The sequence below is a fragment of the Jaculus jaculus genome, chromosome 5 (genome assembly GCF_020740685.1).
Source record: "Jaculus jaculus isolate mJacJac1 chromosome 5, mJacJac1.mat.Y.cur, whole genome shotgun sequence".
In the NCBI taxonomy this organism is placed as follows: domain Eukaryota; kingdom Metazoa; phylum Chordata; class Mammalia; order Rodentia; family Dipodidae; genus Jaculus; species Jaculus jaculus.
In genome coordinates, this window is record NC_059106.1 from 109363705 (window position 1) to 109387299 (window position 23595).

The 23595-nt window shown below is 40.0% G+C and overlaps 1 protein-coding gene across 3 annotated transcripts in view; it reads left to right on the top strand.

Annotated features, from left to right (window-relative positions):
• The window catches only part of Atad2b (ATPase family AAA domain containing 2B), a 251148-nt gene that overhangs the window by 52660 nt on the left and 174893 nt on the right, over nucleotides 1-23595 (top strand). For all 3 annotated transcript variants that reach the window (XM_045148831.1, XM_004663758.2, XM_045148830.1), the window contains exons 6-9: nucleotides 6297-6405; nucleotides 7820-7936; nucleotides 15583-15658; nucleotides 21035-21133. In XM_045148831.1, the coding sequence (XP_045004766.1) occupies nucleotides 6297-6405; nucleotides 7820-7936; nucleotides 15583-15658; nucleotides 21035-21133 (401 nt within the window). The remainder of the gene's footprint in view (nucleotides 1-6296; nucleotides 6406-7819; nucleotides 7937-15582; nucleotides 15659-21034; nucleotides 21134-23595) is intronic.

Sequence of the window (23595 nt, forward strand, 5' to 3'; positions counted from 1 at the left end):
TCATGTAGATAGTGTCAGACACTGTGAGGTCATGGATATCCAGGCCATTTTGTGTCAGGAGGAGCACCCTCTCTTTGGCTCTTACACTTTTTCTGCGACCTCTAGCAGTTGAATTTTTTTAAAAAAATTTTCCTTTTTTTTTTTTTTTTGACTATTTGAAGCTGACCTGACTCTGTAGTCTCAGGCTGGACTTGAACTCATGGTGATCCTCCTACCTCTGCCTCCCGAGTGCTGAGATTAAAGGTGTGCGCCACCATACCTGGCTAACTTTTTTCCTTTTATATTTTCCTTTTAAAATATTTATTTACTTCAGAGAGAAGGAGCGAGAAAGAGAAGAGAATGAGAATGGATAGGAATGCCAGGGTTTTTTGCTAAGGAACTACAGACACATGCCCTACTTTGTACATTTGGCTTTACATGGGTACTGGGTAATTAATCTGGGCTGACAGGCTATGCAAGCAAGGTCTGTTAATTGTTGAGCCTTCTCTCCAGCCCTGTTTTCATATTTTCACAGTAGGATGTGGTCTATAGTATGTTGGGGTCATTTCTTTTGTGTTAATGTGGCTGATGATATGTTTGTAAATTGATCAGTGTTTTTTTTGTGCTGAAACTTTTTTTGCATATGTTTGTGCATGCATGTATGTGTGGTGGATTCACATGTGTGCACGTGTGTGTGGAGGTTCGTGTTTGACATCAAGGTTTTTTTTTTTTTGAGGTAGCATTTCACTCTAGCTCAGGCTGATGACATCAAGTATCTTACCCTGTCACTCTCCACCTTTACATTTACTTACTTACTTACATGCTATGCCCGCATGTTTGTTATATTTGCTTCTTATTGGCCTGAAGCTCTCCAATTAGGCTAGATTGGCTAGCCAGTGAGCTTTCTGGATCTCCTTGTCTCCATTTTGACAGCAATGGGAATACAGGTGTGTGTTGTCTCTGTTGGCATTTTATGAGAGTCCTGGGGACTGAATTTAGGTTCTCATACTTGAGATGCAAGCACTTTACTGGTTCCACTATCTCTCTAGTCTCTCCTTCTTTACCTTTTTTTTTTTTTTTTGAGGTAGGGTCTTGCTCTAGCTCAGACTGACCTGGAATTTACTATGTAGTTTAGGGTAGCCTCAACTCACAGTGATCCACTTATCTTTGCCTCCTGAGTACCTGGGATTAAAAGTATGCATCACCTTCCCAGCCTTTAAAAAATTTTTTTTTATTATATATTTTTATTGACAACTTCTATACTTATAGACAACAGACCATGGTATTTCCCTCCCCTTTATTTAATATTTTTATTTATTTTTTTGAGAGAGAGTGAGTGAGCAAGTTAAAGAGAAATAGGCAGAGAGAGGGGAACAGACAGACAGAGAGAAAGAATGGGCATGCCAGGGCCTCCAACCACTGCAAATGAATTCCAGATGTATGTGCCCTTTCTGCATCTGGCTTACATGGGTCCTGGGGAAATGAACCTTCAGCCCTTTGGCTTTGCAGGCAAATGCCTTAACGGCTTAGCCATCTGTCCAGCTTTTTTTTTTTTATTTTCCTTTTTTTAAAAAATTTTTATTAACATTTTCCATGATTATAAAATATATTCCATGGTAATTCCCTCCCTCTATTTTCCTTTTTTTTTGAGGCTGGATCTCACTCTTCCTCAGACTCTGTATTTCCTCAGGGTGGCCTTTGATCCTCCCACCTCTGCCTCCAGAGTGCCAGGATTAAAGACCAGTGCTTGGATTAAAGATGTGTGCCACCACCATGCCCTGCTCATCTTTACTTTTTTTTTTTTTTTTTTTTTTTTTAGTATTGCCAAAAATAAAATATTTAGTGAATTATGAGGAATTTACACAGAGAGAAATGCAATAAAAGAAGATATGAAGGCCTAGAGATATGGCTTAGTGGTTAAGGCACTTACCTGCATAGCCTAAGGACCCATGTTCAACTTTCCAGATCCCACATATGCCAGATGCACAAAGGTGAGGCAAACACAAAGTGGCACATGCCCACTAGGTGGTACACATGTCTGGAGTTCAATAGCAGTGACTGAGGCCCTGGTGTGCCAATACCCCCCCCCCCCCACAAAAAAAAATTAAGTTAAAAGAAGCTTTGTGCCAGGCACAGTGGTGCATGGCTTTAATCCCAGCATTTGGGAGACAGATGTATGAGGATTGCTGTGACTTTGAGGCTACCCTGAGCTTACATAGTGAATTCTAGGTCAGCCTGAACTAGAGTGAAACCCTACCTCAAAAAAACCAGCCGGGCGTGGTGGCGCATGCTTTTAATCCCAGATAAGCCTGGGCCAGAGTGAGACCCTATCTCAAGAAACCAAACCAAACCAAAACAAAACAAAAAAACAAACAGGGCTGGAGAGATGGCTTAGTGGTTAAGCGCTGGCCTGTGAAGCCTAAGAACTCCGATTTGAGGCTTGATTCCACCAGGACCCACTTTAGCCAGATGGGGGCGCACGTGTCTGTAGTTTGTTTCCAGTGGTTGGAGGCTTGGCACGCCCATTCTCTCTTTCTCTTCCCCTCTTTCTCTGTCTGTTGCTCTCAAATAAATAAACAACAACAAAAAAATAAATAAAAAAAATAAAAAACCCAAAAATAAAACAGAAAAACAAGAAGCAGCAGCTATAGTGAAGTTTATTATTATGTATAACATCCAAACAGGTGAAGTGAAATTGCATGTTATAAACTGCATATCTAGAAGGTAAAACTACAAAAAAAGGTGGGAAAAGCACCTATGATAAAAGAGAAGATCACGATTTTACAAGGAAGATTTGTGAATGAGAAGAAGTAAATAGGTTTCTTCTGTGGAACACACAATGTTGAACTTTTGTTTTGTTCTACTTTTTTCTGAGATAGGGTCTCACTCTAGTTCAGGCTGACCAGGAAATCACTATGTAGTCTCAGGGTGGCTTCGAACTCACAGCGATCCTGCCTCCCGAGGGCTGGGATTAAAGGCATGCGCCAACAATCCCGGCTTTGTTTTAAAAAATTTTTAAATATTTTATTTTATTTTATATATATATATATTAACAACTTCCATTCTTGTAAACAATATCCCATGGTAATGCCCTTCCTCCCTCCCTCCCCCCATCATCTTTATTTTTTGAGGTAATTTCTCACTGAAACCAGAGCTTATGAACCAACTGGCCTAGACAAACTAAGCTAGCCAGCAAGCCCCAGGATCATTCTGTCTCTGGCTCCTTAGCACTGGGATTACAGATGTGCTTTGTCATGGCCTGGCATGTTTAATTTTTGTTTAAATACATATTTTTGGGGCTGGAGAGCTGACTTAGCAGTTAAGGCACATGCCTGCGAAGCCTAAGGACCCAGGTTTGATTCTCCAGGTCCCATGTAAGCCAGGTGCACATGGTGGCACATGTGTCTGGAATTCTTTTGCAGTGGCTAGAGGCCCTGGCATGCCCATTCTCTCTCTCTCTAATAAATACATAAAAATCTTTAAAAAATATTTTGGGTTTGGAGAGATGGCTTAGCAGTTAAGGCACTTACCTGCAAAGCATCAATTTCCTAAGACCCATGTAAGCCAGATGCACAAGGGTTTGTATGCATCTGGAGTTCATTAGCAGTGGCTGGAGACCCTGACGCACCCATTTTTTCCTCTCCCTTTTACTCTTTCTCTCAAATAAATAATAAATAAGCCAGGCATGGTGGTGTTCACCTTTAATGCCAGCACTCCGGAATCAGAAGTAGGAGGATCATTGTGAGTTCAAGGCCACCCTGAGACTACATAGTGAACTCTAGGTCAGCCTAGGCTAGAGGAACACCTTACCTTGAAAAACAAAAAAAAAAAAAAAAAACCAAAAAAAAAAAAAACTCAATAAAAAAATAAAAATAAAAAGTTAATTATTTATTTGAGAAAGAGAGAGAGAGAGAGAGCGTGTGCGAGTGTGTGAGCATGTCAGGACCTCTAGTCACTGCAAAATAAACCTCCAGAAACATGTGCCACCTTGTACATCTGGCTTCTGTGGGTCCTGGGGAATCATACCTGGGTCCTTTGGCTTTGTAGGCAAGTGCCTTAACTGCTAAACCATCTCTGTAGCCCTACTTATTTACTTATTTTTTTGAGATAGAGTCTTGCTCTAGCCTAGGATGATCTTGAATTCATTATGTAATATTTAAAAAAGTACTGTGTTCATACTCTCCCCTTAAGAAGTTAAATAAAAGCTGGGTGTGCTGGTGCACGCCTTTAATCCCAGTACTCGAGAGGCAGAGGTAGGAGGATTGCCGTGAGTTTGAGGCCACCCTGAGATTACTTAGTGAATTCCAGGTCTGGGCTAGTGTGAAACCCTACTTTGGGGCGGGGGTGTTATTAAATAATAAATAAACAAAGCATCATACCCAAATATAACCAAGTCATTCTGTTCCATATATTTGTTTTTGCCATGTAGGGTCTCATTCTAACCCTACCTAGCTGGCCTTGAACCCATGGCAATCCTCCTACCTCCCCCTCCCAAGTGCTGGGATTAAAGGCATGTGCTACCTTACCCAGCTTTTAAAAATATTTTTATTTGCACGCAGAGAGAGAAAGACAAAGAATCTGTGTGCCAGGGCCACTGTGAATCTGGCTTTACATAAATACTGGGTAATTGAAAACTCAGGTTGTTAGGCTCTTCTGGCAAGTGCCTTAACCATTGAGTCATCTCTCCAGCAATTTTTTTTTTCCCCCTAAGGTAGGGTTTCACTCTAGTCCAGGCTGACCTGGAATTCACTATGTGGTCTCAGGGTGGCTTTGAACTCATGGCACTCTTCCTTATATCTGTCTCCTGAGTGTTGGGATTAATGGCGTGCACCACCACGCCTGGCTAATTTTTTGTTTTTGAGATAGGGTATCATGTAGATAAGCCTAACCTTTAACTCACTATGTAGCCAAGGCAAGCTTGAAACTCCTGATTCTCTTCTTATTTCCATATCCCTTGAAATTGTGATTTTTTTTTTCTCTACCTCTGGACTACAAGGATTATAATCATGCCACCACACACCAGTTCTGTTACCTTTTTTTTCCCCCAAGATAGGGTCTTACTCTAGGTTGTACTGACTTGGGAATTCACTATGTAGTCTCAGGGTGGCCGCACACTCATGGTAGTCCTCCTCCTTCTGCCTCCTGAGTCCTGGGATTAAAGGTGTGTACTACCACACCCTGCTTTCCATTACCAATTTAAAAAATTTATTTTATGTTTTTACTTCTGTAATTAAAGCTGGTCCTGAACTCTCAGTGATGCTCCTATCTTAGCTTCCAAGTTTTCAAATTACAGGCATGTGCCACCATATTCAGTTTTTGTCATGCTAGGAATGTATCCAGGGCTTTATGTACATTAGGCAAACACTCTGCCATTGAAATTCATCCCTTTTTCCTATTTTTTTTTCTCTTTTGTTCTTTACACTTACTGTTGTCCCCCCTCCACCCCTGGAGGGAGGGTCTCTATCCAGGCTGTTCACTGTGTACTCTCAGGGTGGCCTCAAATTTAGGGCAGTCCTCCTACCTCTGCCTCCCTAGTGCTTGGATTAAAGGCGTGCATCACCAGGTCCTGCTTAATCTCTCTCTCTCTCTCTCTCTCTCTCTCTCTCTTTTAATTATCTATTCACAAGGAGAGAGGGGGAGAGAGAGAGAAAGAGAGAGAGGGAGAGAGGGAGAGAGAAAACACGCGTGCATGCATTTCAGGGCCTTTAATGGTTGGAAATGATCTCTAGATGCATTTGCTACTTTGTGCATCTAGACTTCTTTCAAGATACTTTATTTTCAAAATGGGTCACTAAGCTTTAACTTTTAATCTTTCAAATTAATTTTATTTATTTGAGAGTGATAGAACAAGGAGGGAGGAGAGTGAATGAGTAAGTGTGGGAGAGAGAGAATGGGCGCACCAGGGCCTTCAGCCATTGTAAATGAAGTCCAGATGCGTGTGCCACCTTGTGTATCTGGCTTACATGGGTCCTGGGGAATCTGTCCTGGGTCTTTTGACTTTGCAGTTAAATGACTTAACTGCTAAGCCGTCTCTCCAGTCCTGCACATCTGATTTTACATGGGTACTGGGAACTCAAACCTGGGTCATTAGACTTTGCGGGCAAGTGCATTAACTGCTGAGCCATCTCTTTAGCCCCTGATTTCAGAAAGCTCCATTTTCATGAAATCTATACCTTAACAGTAGGTGCTCAATAAATTATACTCAATAAATTATACTCAATAAATTATATAATACATTATGCTCAATAAATTATACTGAGGCATGTTAATTTGGTGAATGGTAATGCTAATCATTGACCAATTTCTCTCTTTAAAAGGAAAACATGGATATGTATTCAAGAGTGAAAAGGCGACGAAAATCTCTGAGAAGAAATAGTTATGGGATACAGAATCATCATGAAGTATCTACTGAGGGTGAAGAAGAAGGTTTGTAAAGCACCTCACAAAGTAAATACTAGAAGGTTCAATTGGGAGGTACCAACTATGTAAGAGTAATATGCAATATCCTTCCTTCCCTCCTTTCCTCTTTCCCTCCCTCTCTGTGTCCCTCCTGTCTCACTGCCCAATCTGACCCAGAGCTTATTCTTGTCTAGGCTGGCATTGAACTCACTGGCTTATGTAGGTACTGGGGTATTGAACCTGAGTCCTTAGGCTTTTGTAGGCAAGTGCCTTAACCTCTAAGCCATCTCTCCAGCCTGTGCTTTTGTACTTTCAGTCTTCTGCTTCACTCAGTATCATTGGTGGCTTTAACATCTTTTTCTGTGCCTAATATTATTGATAATTCTTGTTGTCAAAATTTAATCATAAAGCTAGGTGTGGTGGCACATGCCTTTAAATCCCAGCATTTTAGAGCCAGGGGTATGAGGATCTCTGAGTTCGTGGCTAGCCTGAGACTACATAGTGAATTCTAGGTCAGCCTGAGCTAGAGTGAGACCCTACCTTGAAAAAACAGCAGCAGCAGCAGCAGCAGCAGCAGCAACAACAACAAAAACTAATCATAAACGTATATTGCATTTGGGGGCTATATGTCTATAAATTTTCTTCAAACTTTTGATTTTAACTGTAAATAGATGTTACATCATAGGTATAAGCCTATAGGTATAAGTTTACATACGTTAAAATTTTCTTAACTCTGGAGATAGATTATTATAAAGTGATCTATCATCTCAAGAACTGAACTACTCCTGGATGTGATGGTGCATGCTTCTAAGTCCAGTACTCCAGAGGCAGAGGTAGGAGGATTATTGTGTTTGAGGCCATCTTGAGACTACATAACGAGGCCCTACCTTGAAAAACAAAAAAAAGAAAGAAAGAAAAAAAAAAAAAAGCCAGGTGTGGTGACCTTTAATCCCAGCATTTGGGAAGCAAAGGAAGGAGGACTGCTGTGATTTCGAGGCCTGCCTGGGACTACAGAGTGAGTTCCAGGTCAGCCTAGGTAGCCTGAAACTGTACTTAAAAAAACAAAACAAAACCCTAATTGACACTTTTAAATGTCAGCTGTGCATAAAGATTACCATATAAAAATAAATACTCGGGCTGGAGAGATGGCTTAGCAGTTAAGCGCTTTCCTGTGAAGCCTAAGGACCCCGGTTCAAGGCTCAATTCCCCAGGACCCACATTAGCCAGATGTACAAGGGGGCGCACACCTGGAGTTCTTTTGCAGTGGCTGGAGGCTCTGGCGTGCCCATTCTCTCTCTTTCTCTCTGCCTCTTTCTCTCTCTGTAACTTTCAAATAAATAAAAAACTTTAAACAAGTAAATACTCATTTTCAGAGGGGACCATACCTTGTGGACTAAAACAGCACTTTGTTCCTGTTTCTTTTTTATGTGTTGGAAACTAGAATCTCAAGAGGAGGATGGAGATATAGAAGCTGAAGAGGCAGAAGGAGAAGAAAATGATAGACCATATAATTTGAGACAAAGAAAAACAGTGGATCGATACCAAGCACCCCCAATAGGTAGATGACTCTAAATAACTTCTTTGTTTTCTGTGCCTGAGTAGGAATACCATTAAAAAAAAAAAAAAAAAGTGTTCTCCTGGGCTTAGTGGTGTGATCCTGGAGTCTTGACTTCTCAGGTGTCTGAAGCTATAAAATTGCTTGAGTCCAGGAATTCAAGACCACTCTGGGCTAGACCTTCATCTCAAAAAATTAAAAAAAAAAAAATTCTACTGGGGCGGAGGGATGGCTTAGAGGTTAATGCGTTTGCCTGCAAAGCCAAAGGATCCAGGTTCAATTCCCCAGGACCCATGTAAGCAAGATGTACAATGGGGCACACGCATCTGGAGTTTTTTTTTGCAGTGGCTAGAGGCTCTGGCATGCCCGTTCTCTCTCTCGCTCTCTCCCTCTTTCTCTGTCAAATAAATAATAAAATAAAAATAAATAAATGAAATTTAAAAAAATAAAAAAAATTCTACTGAATGCAAGTCTTTTGTAAGTTCTTCTTATCTTCTCCTACATATACTTCTGTGCACAAAGATGCAACTGAAAGAACGTATTGGATAATAGCATTGAGTTATATATAGGACATCATTCACTACTTTGGCATCCACTTTCTCTTTTCTATCTGTATAAATTTGGCAGTATGTGACCTTTTGACTTTTTGTTTTGTTGTTGTACTGGGAATGATCAGGGTTTTACACTTGGCAAACACATTTTTATGTGCACTAACCTCTATGTGGGACATTTACTTACCTTATTTCACTTAGCCTCTTTTCAAGAATATTTTTACCTAACATTTAACACCTTAAAATAGTGACTAGTCCTCCATTTTTTTGGGGGGGGGGGTCAAGTCCAACAGACTGGCCATTTTCTTTTATATGAGTGAGAGAATTGGTGCACCAGGGCTTCTAGCTACTATAATAGAACTCCAGTGGTGTGCACCACTTTGTGTGCATCTGCAACCTTGCACACTTTTGTCATCTTGTATACCTGGCTTACGTGGTACTAGAGAGTTGAACATGGGTCTTTGGGCTTTTCAGGGAAGCATCTTAACTGCTAAGCCATCTCTCCAGCCATACTGTCTGATTCTCTGGAGCATATTAATCTCTCTAGGAGGTGTGTCCAGCCTTTAGTCTGTGGGCAGCATAAAGAGGATGTCTATGAATGTAGCACAACAGTAAATCATAAACTTAGTTAAAACATTTTGAGATGTTTTCCAAAAAAATCTTATATATTTACTTTTTTTAACAAAGAGGATGTCTGTAAATGTAGTACAACAGTAAATCATGTAGTTACAACATTTTGAGATGTTTTTCAAAAATGCATTCATTTATTTTTTTCGAGTAGGGTCTCACTCTAGCTTAGGTTGACCTGGAATTCACTATGTAGTTTCAGGGTAGCCTCAAACTCACAGCAGTCCTCCTATCTTTGCCTCCTGAGTCCTGGGATTAAAGGCGTGTGCCACCATGTCCAGCTTTTTTGTTTTTTGGTTTTTCGAAGTAGGTTCATACTCTGGCCCAGGCTGATCTGGAACTCACTATGTAGTCTCAGGGTGACCTCAAACTCATGGTGATCCTTCTACCTCTGCCTCTTGAGTGCTGACATTAAAGGTGTGTGCCACCATGCCCAGCTTTGGCTTATCTTTTTTTTTTTTTTTTTTAAATTTGCTTATTTGAGAGCAACAGACACAGAGAAAGAGGCAGATAGAAAAGAGAGAGAGAGAGAATGGGCATGCCAGGACTCCAGCCACTTCAGGTGAATTCCAGATGTGGTTGCCCCCTTGTGCATCTGGCTAACATGGATCCTCGGGAATTGAGCCTTGAACCTGGGTCCTTAGACTTCATAGGCAAGTGCTTAACTGCTAAGCCATTTCTTCAGCCATCAGCTTATTTTTTAATAATGTGATTTTGAGGTTTTGGAGCATGAACTTTTGATGATGTCATCCTCTCATGCTATTAGAAGTCATTGTCTCAGCCTTATGTCACTGAGAGATATTTGTTGATGGTCTTTAAAATGGTTGATAATTGACATGTGCCTACTGGTTTGTCATGGCGGTGCACACCTTTAACCACAGTACTTGGAAGGCAGAGGTAGGAGGATTGATAGGAGTTTGAGGCCACCCTGAGACTACATAATGAATTCCAGGTGAGCCTGGGCCAGAGTGAAACCATACCTTGGAAAACCAAAAAAAAAAAGTAATAATTGTTCTAGGTTTTATTTTTTTAAATGTGTTTAATTGAAGTAGAGTCTAAAGCACATATTTATAGCCTCCAATTTGGGAAGTTCTATATTATGTAAGATATATATATATATAAAATGTAATATGTAATACATATAAGTAATATAATATACATATATAATGTACCTAGAAATTGTCACAATAATCAAGATAATAAGCATATTCATCCATGCCCAGCCCCCTGAATTTATTCATTCCTATGTGTCATATTTTATATCTTTAAAAAATATTTTTATTTATTTATCAGAGACTGGGGGCTGGGGCGGGGAAAGTGAGAATGGGAGTGCCAGGGTCTCTAGCCACTGCAAACAAACTCTAGATGCATGCGCTACCATGTATATCTGGCTTATGTGGGACCTGGAGAATTGAACTGGGGTCCTTAAGTTTTCGTAGGCATGCGTCTTAATCACTAAGCTACTTCTCCAGCCCTCGTAATATTTCCTGTCTTTGAGTCTTTCTTGTCTAAGTTTTTAGGTATCTACTTATTCAATCTGTTTTCTTTCTTTATTCTTTTTCTGTTTTAAAAAAAATGTTTCATTTTATTTATTAGTGCAAGAAAGAAAATGGGTGCACCAGGGCCTGTAGCCACTGCAAATGAACTCCAAACTCATTTGCTACAATGTGCATCTGGTTTACATGAGTTGTGGAGAGTTGTACCTGGGTCCTTAGACTTTGTAGGCAAGTGGCTTAAACACTAAACCATCTCTCCACTCCCCCTTCATTATTTTTTATTTATTTATTTGTTTTTTTGAGGTAGGGTCTCACTGTAGCCCAGGCTGACCTGGAATTCAGTATGGAGTCTCAGGGTGGCCTCAAAGTCACGGTGATCATCCTACCTCTGCCTTCCGAGTGCTGGGATTAAAAGGATGTGCCACCACTCCCGGCTTATTATTATTATTTTTTATTTATTTATTTTCTTTTATTATTATTATTTTTTAAAGCAGGGTCTTACTGTAGCTCAGGCTGACACCTGGCTCTGAGCTGGAACTCACTTTGTAGCCCTGGCTGTCCTTGGTTGTCCTAGATTGCTTTATTAATATATGTAAAGGGGGTGCTGGAGAGATGGCTTAGAAGTTAAGGCACTTAAAAGGCCAAGGGACCTTGGTTCGATTCTCCAGGACCCATGTAAGCCAGATGCACAAGGTGGCATATGTGTCTGGAGTTCGTTTGCAGTGGCTGGAGGCCCTGGCGTGTCCATTGTCTATTTCTCTCTCAAATAAATAAATAAAAATAAAGAAAAAATATATGTAAAGAGGCTGGAGAGATGGCTGAGCAGTTAAAGGTGCTTACTTGCAAAAAGTCCAACTCCCCAGATTTGATTCCCCAGTACCCACTTAAAGCCAGATGCACGATAAGTAGAGCATGTATCTGGAGTTCATTTGCATTGGCTAAACTTTGTCCTCCCTCCTCCTCTCTTTCTTTCCTTTATTTTTTATTTTTATTTTTCTTCCAAGGTAGGGTGTTGATCTAGCTCAGAATGACCTGGAATTCACTATGTAATCTCTGGGTGGCCTCAAACTCATGATGATTTTCCTACAACTGCCTCCTGAGTGATGGGATTAAAGGCATCTGCCACCACACCTGGCTATCCTCCCTTTCTTATCATAATTATTTTTTATTTTATTTATTTGAGAGAGAGAGAAAATGAATATGGGTGCGCCATGGCTTCCTTGTGCATTTGGCTTTACATGGGTCCTGGGGAATCAAACCTGGGTCTTTTGGCTTTGCAGGCAAGTATCTTAATCACTAAGCCATTTTTCCAGCCCTGAATCTTTTTTATTTTTTATTTTTATTTGACATATATATAGAGGGATAAAGAGGCAGAGAGAGTGAGTATGGGCACATCAGGCCCTGTTGCCAGTGCAGACAAACTCCAGACACTTGTGCCACTTAGTGCATCTGCCTTTACATGGGTACTGGGGAATTGAACCTGGGTGGCTAGGCTTTGCAGGCAAGTGCCTTAACCATTGAATCATCTTTCCAGCTCACAAGTTGGATATTTTTATGTTGTATATCCTTAATTATTGTTTTGGTTTTTAACTTTCATATTAAGCATATACTTGTGTTACATACCACAGTTACAAATACTAGAGTATATGTATACTTTTTTTAGCCAGTGAATTTTATTTATTTATTTATTTTGCACTGCTTAGGATTGTAGTCAGGGTCTTGCACATGTAGACACATGGTTTGTCACTGAACTGTATTCCCAGCCTTACAAATGAGTTTTATACTTTTATACGTTTTATTTTATCTTTTTTTTCCTGTTAGTCATTCGGGACCTTTTTTTCAGACAGCATAATTTCCTTTAGTATTTTACTACTTTATGAGACTGTGGGTTATTTCATGGAGCATGGGCAACTTGCCAGTGGCCAAACCACTGAAGATTGTGTCCACTTCTTCCCTAGCAACCTCTGGCTAGTAGTAAAAGCAGTATCAGGAATAGTTTCATTTGGATTGAGTTTGAAGAGAAATATTTGACATCTCTATGACTTTAATATTTATATCTTTAGGTTTGTAAGTTTTTGCTATTAAAAATATTATTGCCAGATGTATAATATTATTGCATTCCTTTAATCCCGGCACTTGGGAGGCAAAAGTAGGAGGATCACTGTGAGTTTGAGGCCAGTGTGAGACTACATACTGAATTTAAGGTCAGCCTGGCCTAGTGTGAGATCCTACCTTAAAACATCCACAACAACAAAAAATGAAAGAATATTCATGGCAGGAGTGCATGTTCGCAAAGCCTGACAGACTGGGTTTGGTTCCCCATTACCCACATAAAGCCAGATGCACAAGATAGCACATGCATCTGGAGTTAGTTTGCAGCAGTAGGAGATGCTGCTTCTCTCTTCCTGTCAAATAAAGAAATAAAAACAAAAATACAAAAAATATTTATTCATTTATTTGAGTGAGAAAGAGAGAGAGGGAATATGAATGGGCACACCATGCCTTTTTGCTGCTGCAAATGAATGCCAGAGGTATGCACCACTTTGTGCATCTGTGTGTAAGTGGGAACTGGGAAATTGAACCTGGGCTGGTAGGGCCTCCAGCCACTGCATACAAACTCCAGACTCATGTGTCCCTTTGTGCATCTGGCTTACATGGGTCCTGGGGAATCGAACTGGGGTCCTTAGGCTTTGCAGGCAAGCGCCTTAACCATTAAGCCATTTCCCCAGCCTCCAGATTCCCCCCCACCCCCAGGTAGGGTCTCACTGTAGTGCAGGCTGACTTGGAATTAACTATGTATCCTCCTACCTCTGCCTCCCAAGTGCTGGGATTAAAGGCATGTGCCACCATCATTGTTTTTTTTTTTGAGGTGCAGGGTCTATCTGTAGTCCAGGCTGACCTGCAGTATTTGATATATATATATATATATTTTAATTTTTTTAAAATTTATTTATTTATTTGAGAGCAACAGACACAGAGAGAAAGACAGATAGAGGGAGAGAGAGAGAATGGGCGCGCCAGGGCTTCCAGCCTCTGCAAACGAACTCCAGACGTGTGCGTCTCCTTGTGCATCTGGCTAACGTGGGACCTGGGGAACCGAGCCTCGAACCGGAGTCCTTAGGCTTCACAGGCAAGCGCTTAACCGCTAAGCCATCTCTCCAGCCCTTGATATTTTAAAGAATTCCATCTCTATATTAAATTTCTTAGTCTTTTAAAAATTACTTATGTATTTGGGGGAGAGAGAGAGAAAGGCAGAGAGAGAGGCAGGGACCACAGGTGCACCAGGGCCTCTAGATCACTGTAAATGAACTCCAGATGCTTGTGCCACCTTGTTCATCTGGCTTATGTGGGGTCTGGAGAATCAAATCAGTCCTTTGGCTTTGTAGGCAAGCACCTTATCCATTTCTTTAGCCCTCTTCCATTTCTTTTTTTTTTTTAATTTTTAATTTTTATTAACATTTTCCATGATTATAAAAAAATATCCCATGGTAATTCCCTCCCTCCCCCCCAACACTTTCCCCTTTGAGATTCCATGCTCCATCATATCCATTTTTCTTGATCCTCGTGTTTATGCACTGATGTATATGTATTGAAGTGGATACTTATTATCTTCATTGTCTTTGTTTAGGAACATTCTTCAACTTTAAGCTTGTATAGAGATTGTGGACAAACTGGTGTGATCCCTAAGCATGTGACTGTTCTGTGTTGCAGTGCTATAAGGTGCCTGTAGCAGCAGCTTCAGGTTTGGTGAGATGAACTTCCAGACCAGGCACAGTTATGAAGGAAGGGATTTATTGAAGCTTACAGATCCAGGGGAAGTTCCATAATGGCAAAAGACCCTGGCCTGCCTTAACAGGTGCTAGCAGAGAGAGAGAAGCACAAGCCTAAAAGTCAAAAGCCATATTACCCAGCACACTTTAGGAACTCCAGCTAGGCACACTTCCCATATCTTTAGATTGAACTCTCAAACCCACCACCATACCTTAAGACCCACCCATTGACATTGCCTGCAGCCAGGTGACTCAGATGCAAACTGAAAACTAATAAAACACTGAATATATTGGGGACCATCAATTCAAACTACCACAGTACCTTAAACACAGGAGACCAGCATAGTTCTGGGGTGAATTCCGTGGCCCCCTATGCTGGTGCAGCACAGGAATGTAGGCCATCTCAGCCTGACTAACATTTTTTTTTCTCAATTTTTATTAACATTTTCCATGATCATAAAAAAGTATCCTATGGTAATAGTCCCCCCCCCCCCACTTTACCCTTTGAAATTCCATTCTCCATCATATCCCCTCCACATCTCAATCAGTCTTTCTTTTATTTTGATGTCATGATCTTTTCCTCCTTTTATGATGGTCTTGTATAGGTAGTGTCAGGCATGGTGAGGTCATGGATATGCAGACCATTTTGTGTCTGGAGGACTGACAAAAATTTTTTAAATGCATTTTTCTTTGGTCTTGTGTTTTACTAAATTTTTATTCAACCCAAAGTCACAAATATTAATTTAATGTTTGTTTAAATGTTTTACTTGCAGTGTAATAATGCATACATTTTTTTCTTTGTTATGCTTCCTGAAAGAATTTGGGAACTTAAGACTCACCACTACTTTTTTTTTTTTTCCCGTGGTGGTGCACACCTTTATTATTATTATTTTTTTAAATTTATTTGAGAGTGACAGGCACAGGGAGAAAGATGAGGGAGAGAGAGAGGATGGGTGCACCAGGGCTTCCAGCTACTGCAAATGAACTCCAGACGCGTGCGCCCCCTTGTGCATCTGGCTAACGCGGGACCTGGGGAACCGAGCCTCGAATCGGGGTCCTTAGGCTTCACAGGCAAGCGCTGAACCGCTAAGCCATCTCTCCAGCCCTCACCACTACTTTCTAATGAGAAAGTTTTGAACTTATTTATACACCTATAATACATTAACTTATGATCATTTCTATCATTCTATATTTTTTTCTCTTAGTACCAGCTCATCAAAAAAAGAGGGAAAACACCTTGTTTGATATTCACAGATCTCCTGCAAGAAGAAGCCATATCAGGTAAGTTGTGGTTTTTTTTGAAAGAATATTTACATCATATTGAATGAATGATATCCTTCCCTTCTTTCTTTCTTGTTTTTTTTTTTTTTTTTTTTTTTAACTTTTCTCTTATTACTAAGCGGTATTATCCTAAATGCAACTCTTCTTGTCTTTCTCACCCCCGCCCCCACAGGGTAGGGTCTGACTCTAGCCCTGGCTGACCTTGAACTGACAGCCATCCTTCTATCTCTGCATCCCAAGTGCTGGGATTAAAGATGTGCCATGATGCCAGGCATGGTGGCGCACACCTTTTATCCTAGCACTCAGGAGGCAGAGATAGGAGGATCATGGAGAGTTCGAGGCCACCCTGAGAATACATAGTGAATTTGAGGTCAGCCTGAGCTACAATGAGACCCTACCTCAAAAAACAAAAACAAAACAAACAAACAAAAAAAGATGTGCCACGATGCCTGGCTTGCCTATTTAAAATTTTGTTTTTCATTGAAAACTTCCATAATTGTAAATAATATCCCATGGTAATTTCCTCCCTCCCCCCACTTTCCCCTTTGAAAGTCTACTCTCCATCATATTCCCTCTACCTCTCAATCAGTCTCTCTTTTATTTTGATGTCATGATCTTTTCTTCCTCTTATGATGGTCTTGTGTAGGTGGTGTCAGGCACTGTGAGGTCATGGATATCCAGGCCATTTTGTATCTGGAGGAGCATGTTGTAAGGAATCCTACCCTTCTTCGACTCTTACATTCTTTCCTCCCCTTCTTTCACAGTGCACCCTGTAGTCCAGGCTGACCTGGAATTCACTGTGTTGTCTCAGGATGGCCTTGAACTCACAGTGATCCTCCTAACTCAGCCTCCCTAGTGCTGGGATTAAAGGAGTGCGCCACCACACTCTGCTGTTATTTCTTTTAAACTTATTTTATTGGCAACTTACATAATTCTAGACAATAAACCATAATTCCCTTCTTCCGCAACTTTCCCCTTCACAAATCCACTCTTTCAGGTCTGATAATAAGCTATTTGATCCATTTGGACTTGATTCTTGTGCATGGAGAGAGATAAGGATCTATTTTCATTTTTCTACATATAGATATCCAGTTTTCTTAGCTCCATTTGTTAAAAGAGGCTGTCTTTTCTCCAATGAATATTTTTGGTGTTTCTGTTGAAAATCAGATGGCTGTGGCTGCCTGGATGCACATCTGGGTCCTCTATTCTGTTCCATTGATCTACATGTCTGTCTTTGTGCCAGTTTTTGTTGCTATGACCCTGTAATACAGCTTAAAATCAGGCATGGTGAACTTGGAAGTCTTATTTTTGTTGTCAAAATTGTTTTGGCTATTCATGGTTTTTTTGTGCTTTGAAAGGAATTTTAGGATTGTTTTTTCTATTTCTGTGAAGAATGCCATTGGAATTTTGATGGGGATTGCATTAAATATGTTGATTGCTTTTGTTAAGATTAATATCACAGTATTGATTCTTGCACTCCAAAAACATGGGCTATCTTTCTATTTCCTACTGTCTTCTGCAATTTCTCTCAGGTGTTTTAACAAGTCTTCATTGTAGAGATCTTTTACTGCCTTGTTAAGGTTTATTCCAAAGTACTTTATTATTATTACTACTTTTTTTGAGGCACTTTTGAATGTGAGTGATTCCCTGATTTTATTCTCAGGAAGTTTGTTGTTATTATATAGAAAGTCTATTGATTTCTGTGTGTTAATTTTGTATCCTTCTACATTGTTAAAAGTGGTTATCAGCTCTAACAGTTTGCTGGTAGAATCTTTAGGGTCCTTTATGGATAGAATCATATCATCTGCAAAGAATGATAACTTGATCTCTTCCTTTTCAACTTGTATCCTTTTCATGAGTTGTGTCTTGTCTTATTGCTATTGTTATGACATCTAGTACTATATTAAATAAAAGTGGGGACAGTGGACACCCTTGTCTTGTTCCTCATTTTAGTGGAATAGCTTCAGGTGTTTTCCTGTTTAATATTATGTTGGCTGTGGGTTTGTCATAAATAGCCTTTATTATGTTGAGATACGTTCCTTCTATTTCCAGTTTCTGTAGGACTTTAACTATGAAATGATGTTGGATTTTTTCATAAGCCTTTTTGCATTTATTGAGATGATCATGTGATTTTTGTCTTTCAGTGCATTTATATAGTGTATTGCAGTTATTGATTTGGGTATGTTGCACCATCCCCTGCATCTCTGGGAGCAAGCCTACTTAGTCAATGTAAATGATCTTTTTGATATGTTTCCTGTATTATGTTTGCCAGTATTTTGAGAATTTTTACATCTCTGTTCTTGAGGGAGATTGGGCTATAATTTTCTTTACTTTTTCTGTTTTTTTTGTTTTTCGAGGTAAGGTCTTCCTCTAGTCCAGGTTGAACTGAAATTCACTATGTAGTCTCAGGGTGGCCTCAAACTCTTGGCAATCTTCCTACCTCTCTGCCTTCCATACCTCTCTGCCTTCCGAGTGCTGGAATTAATGTGTACGCCTGGCTCTTTTCCTTCCTCCCTCCTTCCCTCCCTCCCTCCCTCCCTTCCTTCCTCCCCCCCCTTTCTTTTTTTAAATACATATATTTATTTATTTGTTTGCAATCCACATGAAATAATTTCAGGATTTTGTTTTAAATTTTTTTTAAATTAGCATACAGAGTTGCAGGCACCATTATAACATTTTCAAACACAAGTTGTTTTAGTTGCTTCTTTTTTTTTGAAATCTTCTTTTTCTTTCTTTCTTTTTTTTTTTTTTTTTTGTTCTGTCTTTGTCTGATCTTGGTACCAGGGTAATGCTGACTTCATAGAAGGGATTTGTTAGTCTTCCTTTCCTTTCTATCTTATGGAAAAGTTTGAGAAGCATTGGAGTTGGTTCTTTCATGAAAGTCTGGTAAAATTCACCTGTGACTCCATCTGGGTCTGGATTTTTTTTTAGTTGGGAGATTTTTGTAAGTGTTTTGAACTCAGCTTGTTATAGGTTTGTTTAAATGATCTATCTCGTCTTGATTTAATTTTGATAGGTCAACTAAATCAAGTACATCTTCCATTTTTTTTTCAGATTTACAAACATTGAGAATATGTTCTTATAGCATGTCCTTATGATTTTCTGAATTTGATTGCTATCTGTTGTCACGGTGTTTTTTTCATGTCTAATTTTGTCAATTTGTATTCCTTGTCTTTTTTCTTTTTGGTTTTTAAAGATTTCCCTCTTTTTAAAATTGTCATTTATTTATTTATTTGAGAGAGAGAGAGAGAAAGGCAGAGGGAGAGAGGAAGAGAGAATGGACACGACAGGGTTTCCAGCCACTGCAAACTCCAGATGCATGCGTCCCCTTGTGCATTTGGCTTACATGGGTCCTAGGAAATCAAACCAGGATCCTTTGGCTTTGCAGGCAAATGCCTTAACCTATAAGCCATCTCTCCAGCCCTTGTCTTTTTCTTTTAGTCAGATTTACTAATGGCATGTAAATCTTCATTTGTTCTTTCAAAAAACCATCTTTGTTTCTTTGCTTTTCTCTTTTTTGTGGTAGGGTCTTGCAGTAGCCCAAGCTGACCTGGAATTTACTATGTAAGTTCAGGTTGGCCTTGAACTCATGACTATTCTTCTCCCTCTGCTTCCAGAGTTCTGGAATTAAAGTTGTGTTCTGCCATGTTTGCCGTCTAATCTTCATTATTTCTTTCCATCTGCTGATTTTTGTTTTACCTTGTTCTTCTTTTTCTAAGTCCTTAAGGTAAAGTATTAATTTTGTGACCTAATTTCTTTTTAAAAAATTAAAAAAATTAATTTGTTTATTCATAAGAGAGAGAGAGAGAGACAATGGGCACACCAGGGTCTCTAGCCACTGCAAACGAACTCTAGATGAATGCGCCTCCTTGTGCATCTGGCTTATGTGGGTCCTGGGGTATTGGGCCTCAAACCAGGGTCCTTAGGCTTCACAGGCAAGTGCTTAACCACTAAGCCATTTCCCCAGTCCCCAGCCCAAGTCTTTTTAAATTGCCTTTTTTGGGGGTGGGTGGGTTTTGAAGTAGGGTTTCACTCTAGCTCAGGCTGACTTGGAATTTGCTATGCAATCTCAGGGTGGTCTTGAACTCAAAGTGATCCTCCTACCTCTGCCTCCCAAGTGCTGGGATTAAAGGTATGTGCTACCACGTCCGGCTTTTTTTTTTTTTTTTTTTTGAGGTAGGGTTTCATTCTAGTCTAGGCTGACCTGGAATTCACTGTATAGTCTCAGGGTGGCCTCAAACTCACAGCAATCCTCCTACCTCTGCCTCTGGTGTGTTGGGATTAAAGGCGTGTGCCACCATACCCAGTCTAAATTACTTTATTTTGAGACAGGGTTTTGCTAAATTGCTGAGATGGGTCTTTATCTTGCTGCAGTTACAACCCGTTATTACCATTTTTTATTTTGACATTCAAAATTTCCAATATTTTATCAGTGAAAGTTTCATCTGTATCCTGTCATGCCTTAATTAAATACTTCCTTTTCCACGTGACAGGTTCTGGACTCAAGCTGCTTCTTGCATGGCCCAACTCCTCTTAGAAAAGATGGTCCTTAGAAACCAAGCTCTGGCAGTAGGTGTGCTCAGTGCCTCTGCAGCTTCATTGCTTCTAGGCATTTTTGTGGTTGGTTGTTTTAGGGTGGCCTCGAACTCAAGGTGATACTCCTGCCTCTGCTTCTTATTTATTTATTTATTTTTGTTTTTTGATGTAGGGTCTTACTTTAGCTCAGGCTGACCTGGAATATACTATGTAGTCTCAGGGTGACCTCAAACTCACAGCAATCCTCCTACCTCTGCCTCCCGAGTACTGGGATTAAAGGTATGCGTCACCATGCCTGGCTCTACCTCTGCTTCTTGAGTGTTGGGTTTAAAGGCATATGCTACCACGCCGGGTTTGTCTATGTTCTTTATTAGATATAACCTGCATGAGGGCAAAGATCCGAATAAATATTTGCTAAGTGAATGAATGGATTGTCTCCTGACATAATTGTAGAATTGATGCTTACCAGTGTGTTTTGAAAAATTATTTTAAGGGTCTGCGGAGATGGCTTAGTGGTTAAATATGATTAGAAAGCCTTTTGGCCTAAAATCAATTCCTCAACCAACCCCATAATGCTGGATGCTCATTCTTTTGCAGTAGCCAGACCCTGGCATACACACACTTGTATGTACAGACACAAACAAGGAAAGTAAGAAGAAAAGGCTGTTACATGGTGTATTTAGGGTTTTAGCTGTTTAGTTGTACAAGATCCTGCAATCTTATATTAGCCAACACTAACCAAAGGCAAAGTAAAATACAAAACAAACAAAAAACCTACAAGAAAACAAAAATTAGAAAGCATTTTGTACTACCATGGTTTTAAGATTTCTCTCTCAACAGAAGGAAGAAGCATGCCATCCACAGCAGTGACACAACTTCTTCTGATGAAGAGCGCTTTGAGAGAAGGAAGTCAAAGAGCATGGCAAGAGCAAGAAACAGGTTTGTCAACTCTGCTTTCTGTTGCAGAAGAGAAAAACAGTTCTTTAAGTGGAACTTTCTTATCTATACTGGCATTTTGTTAATGTTGATATTTAAAATGTTGTTCCAGGGCTAGAGAGATGACTCTGAGGTTAAGGCCCTTATCTGCAAAGCCTAAGGGCTGGGCTTTGATTCCCCAATATCTTCATTTATTTATTTGTTCTTTTTTGTTTGTATTTTTAGAGAGAGAAAGAGGCAGCTAGACAGAATGGTTGCACCATGGCCTCCTAGCCACTGCAGATAAACTCTAGACACTTGCACCATCTTGTGCATCTGTTTTACATGGGTCCTAGGGAATTGAACCTGGGTCCTTAGGCTCTGAAGGCAAGTGTCTTAGCTATTAAGCCATCTCTCTAGTCCTAAAATCTAAGTTTCAATAGAAGAATTTATTTAATCTGCTTTATTCTGATAACTTACTTTGGGAATGTATTTGGTATGGGATCAAACCCCAGGGCCTTACACATGCAAGAAAGTGATCTATTACTAAGGTTCATCTCCAAGCTGTGATAACCTGCTTGAGGAATTATTTAAGGTAAGTTAGAATTCATCAACATTATTGAAGTTAGCCATCATAGAATTTATACACTACTGAGGCTATTTTTTTTTTTGGTCATATTGTGGTTTTTACTTGTATTAACCCATAACTTGCTACTGTAATGAAATGCCTGAAGCTAGGTAATATGTAAAGAAAAGGAGTTTAGGCCAGTTAATTCCTCTTACAGTGCAAGCATTATTTCCTGAGGGGCCTGATATCACCTGAGTTGATTTCCCAAACACTCATGTAGACACCTATGTGTGGCCATGCATGTTTGTAACCCTATTTCTGTATAGAGCAAAAACTGGAGAGTTGTTGGAGCTCATGAAAAAATGGCAAGCTCTGGAATTCATAAGAGATTCCATTTTGAGGAATGATAGGTGGATGAGAAGTGCAGGGGGACAAGAGATAGAAGGGGACACCTGATGTTCTCTGACTTCTGTAGATTATGGGGTGATGTCTCATCACATATATGTTCACACACCACACTATGCATAAGCAAAAGTAAAGAAAGTATGTGGGAGGATCTGGAGAGATGGCTTATTGGTTAAAGTTGCTTATTTACAAAGCCTGATAGCCCAGGTTCAGTTCCCTTTAGTACCCATGTAAAGCCAGATGCACAAAGTAGCGTATGTGTCTGGAGTTTGTTTGCAGGAGAAAGAGGCCTACATACACCCATTTTGCATCTTCTCTTTCTCAAGTACATACATGATAAATAAGCTCCTTCTTATTAAAAAATATTTTATTTTTATTTATTTACTTGAGGGTGATGATTGGTATACTGGAACCTCCAGCCATTGCAAATGAACTCTAGATCCATGTGCCACCTAGTATATCTGGCTTATATGGGTCCTGGGGATTTGAACCTGGATCCTTTGGCTTTGCAGGCAAGTGCCTTAACCACTAAGTGATCTCTCCAGCCCCTTTTCTTTCTTTATTTCTTTTTAAAATTGTCTTTTTATTTTTTATCTTAGAGAGAGAGAGAGACAGACAGAGAAAGAGAGACTTGGCACACCAGGGCCTTAGCCACTGCAGTCAAACTCCACATGCTTGCCTCACCTTTTGTGCTTCTCGCTTATATGGGATTTGGAGAGTCAAACATGGGTCCTTAGGCTTTGCAGGCAAGCACCTTAACTGCTAAGCCATTGTTCCACCCCATCCTGCCTCTCTCCACACACACACACACGTGTTTATTTGCCTCATAGTTTTGGATTGTGAGTGCACACTGCTGTCTTTGCTTTTGGCTGCATCACATTATGTCATGTTAAGAATATATTTAAGGGAGAGAGATCCCATGGTGAAACAGGAGAGACTGAGAGTAGTTATTTACCCAGGATCTTATATGAAATACATTAATTTCTTCTAGAGCTATGTTTCTAGTCACAAAAGGACCTTTGGCTAGGCCCCTCTTTTTAAAAAAAAATATTTATTTAGTGCTGGAGAGATGGCATAGCAGTTAAGCACTTGCCTGTGAAGCCTAAGGACCCCGTTCAAGGCTTGATTCCCCAGGACACATGTTAGCCAGATGCATAAGGGGGCACATGGGTCTGGAGTTCATTTGCAGTGGCTGGCGTCCCTGGTACGCTCATTCTTTCTCTCTCATCTTTCTCTTTCTGTCACTCTCAAATAAATAAATAAAAGTGAACAAAAATAAAAAAAAATACTTATTTATTTGGTTGGGGTAGGGGAGAGACACATAGAGATGGAATGGGCATACCAGGGCCTTCCACCATTACAAACTTTCCAGATGCATGTGCCACGTTGTGCATCTGGCTTACAGGGGTTCTGTGGAATCGAATTTGGGTCCTTTGGCTTTGCAAGCAAATGTCTTAACTGCTAAACTCTCTCTCTAGCCTCTTTTAAATATTTTTATTAATTGTTTTATTTA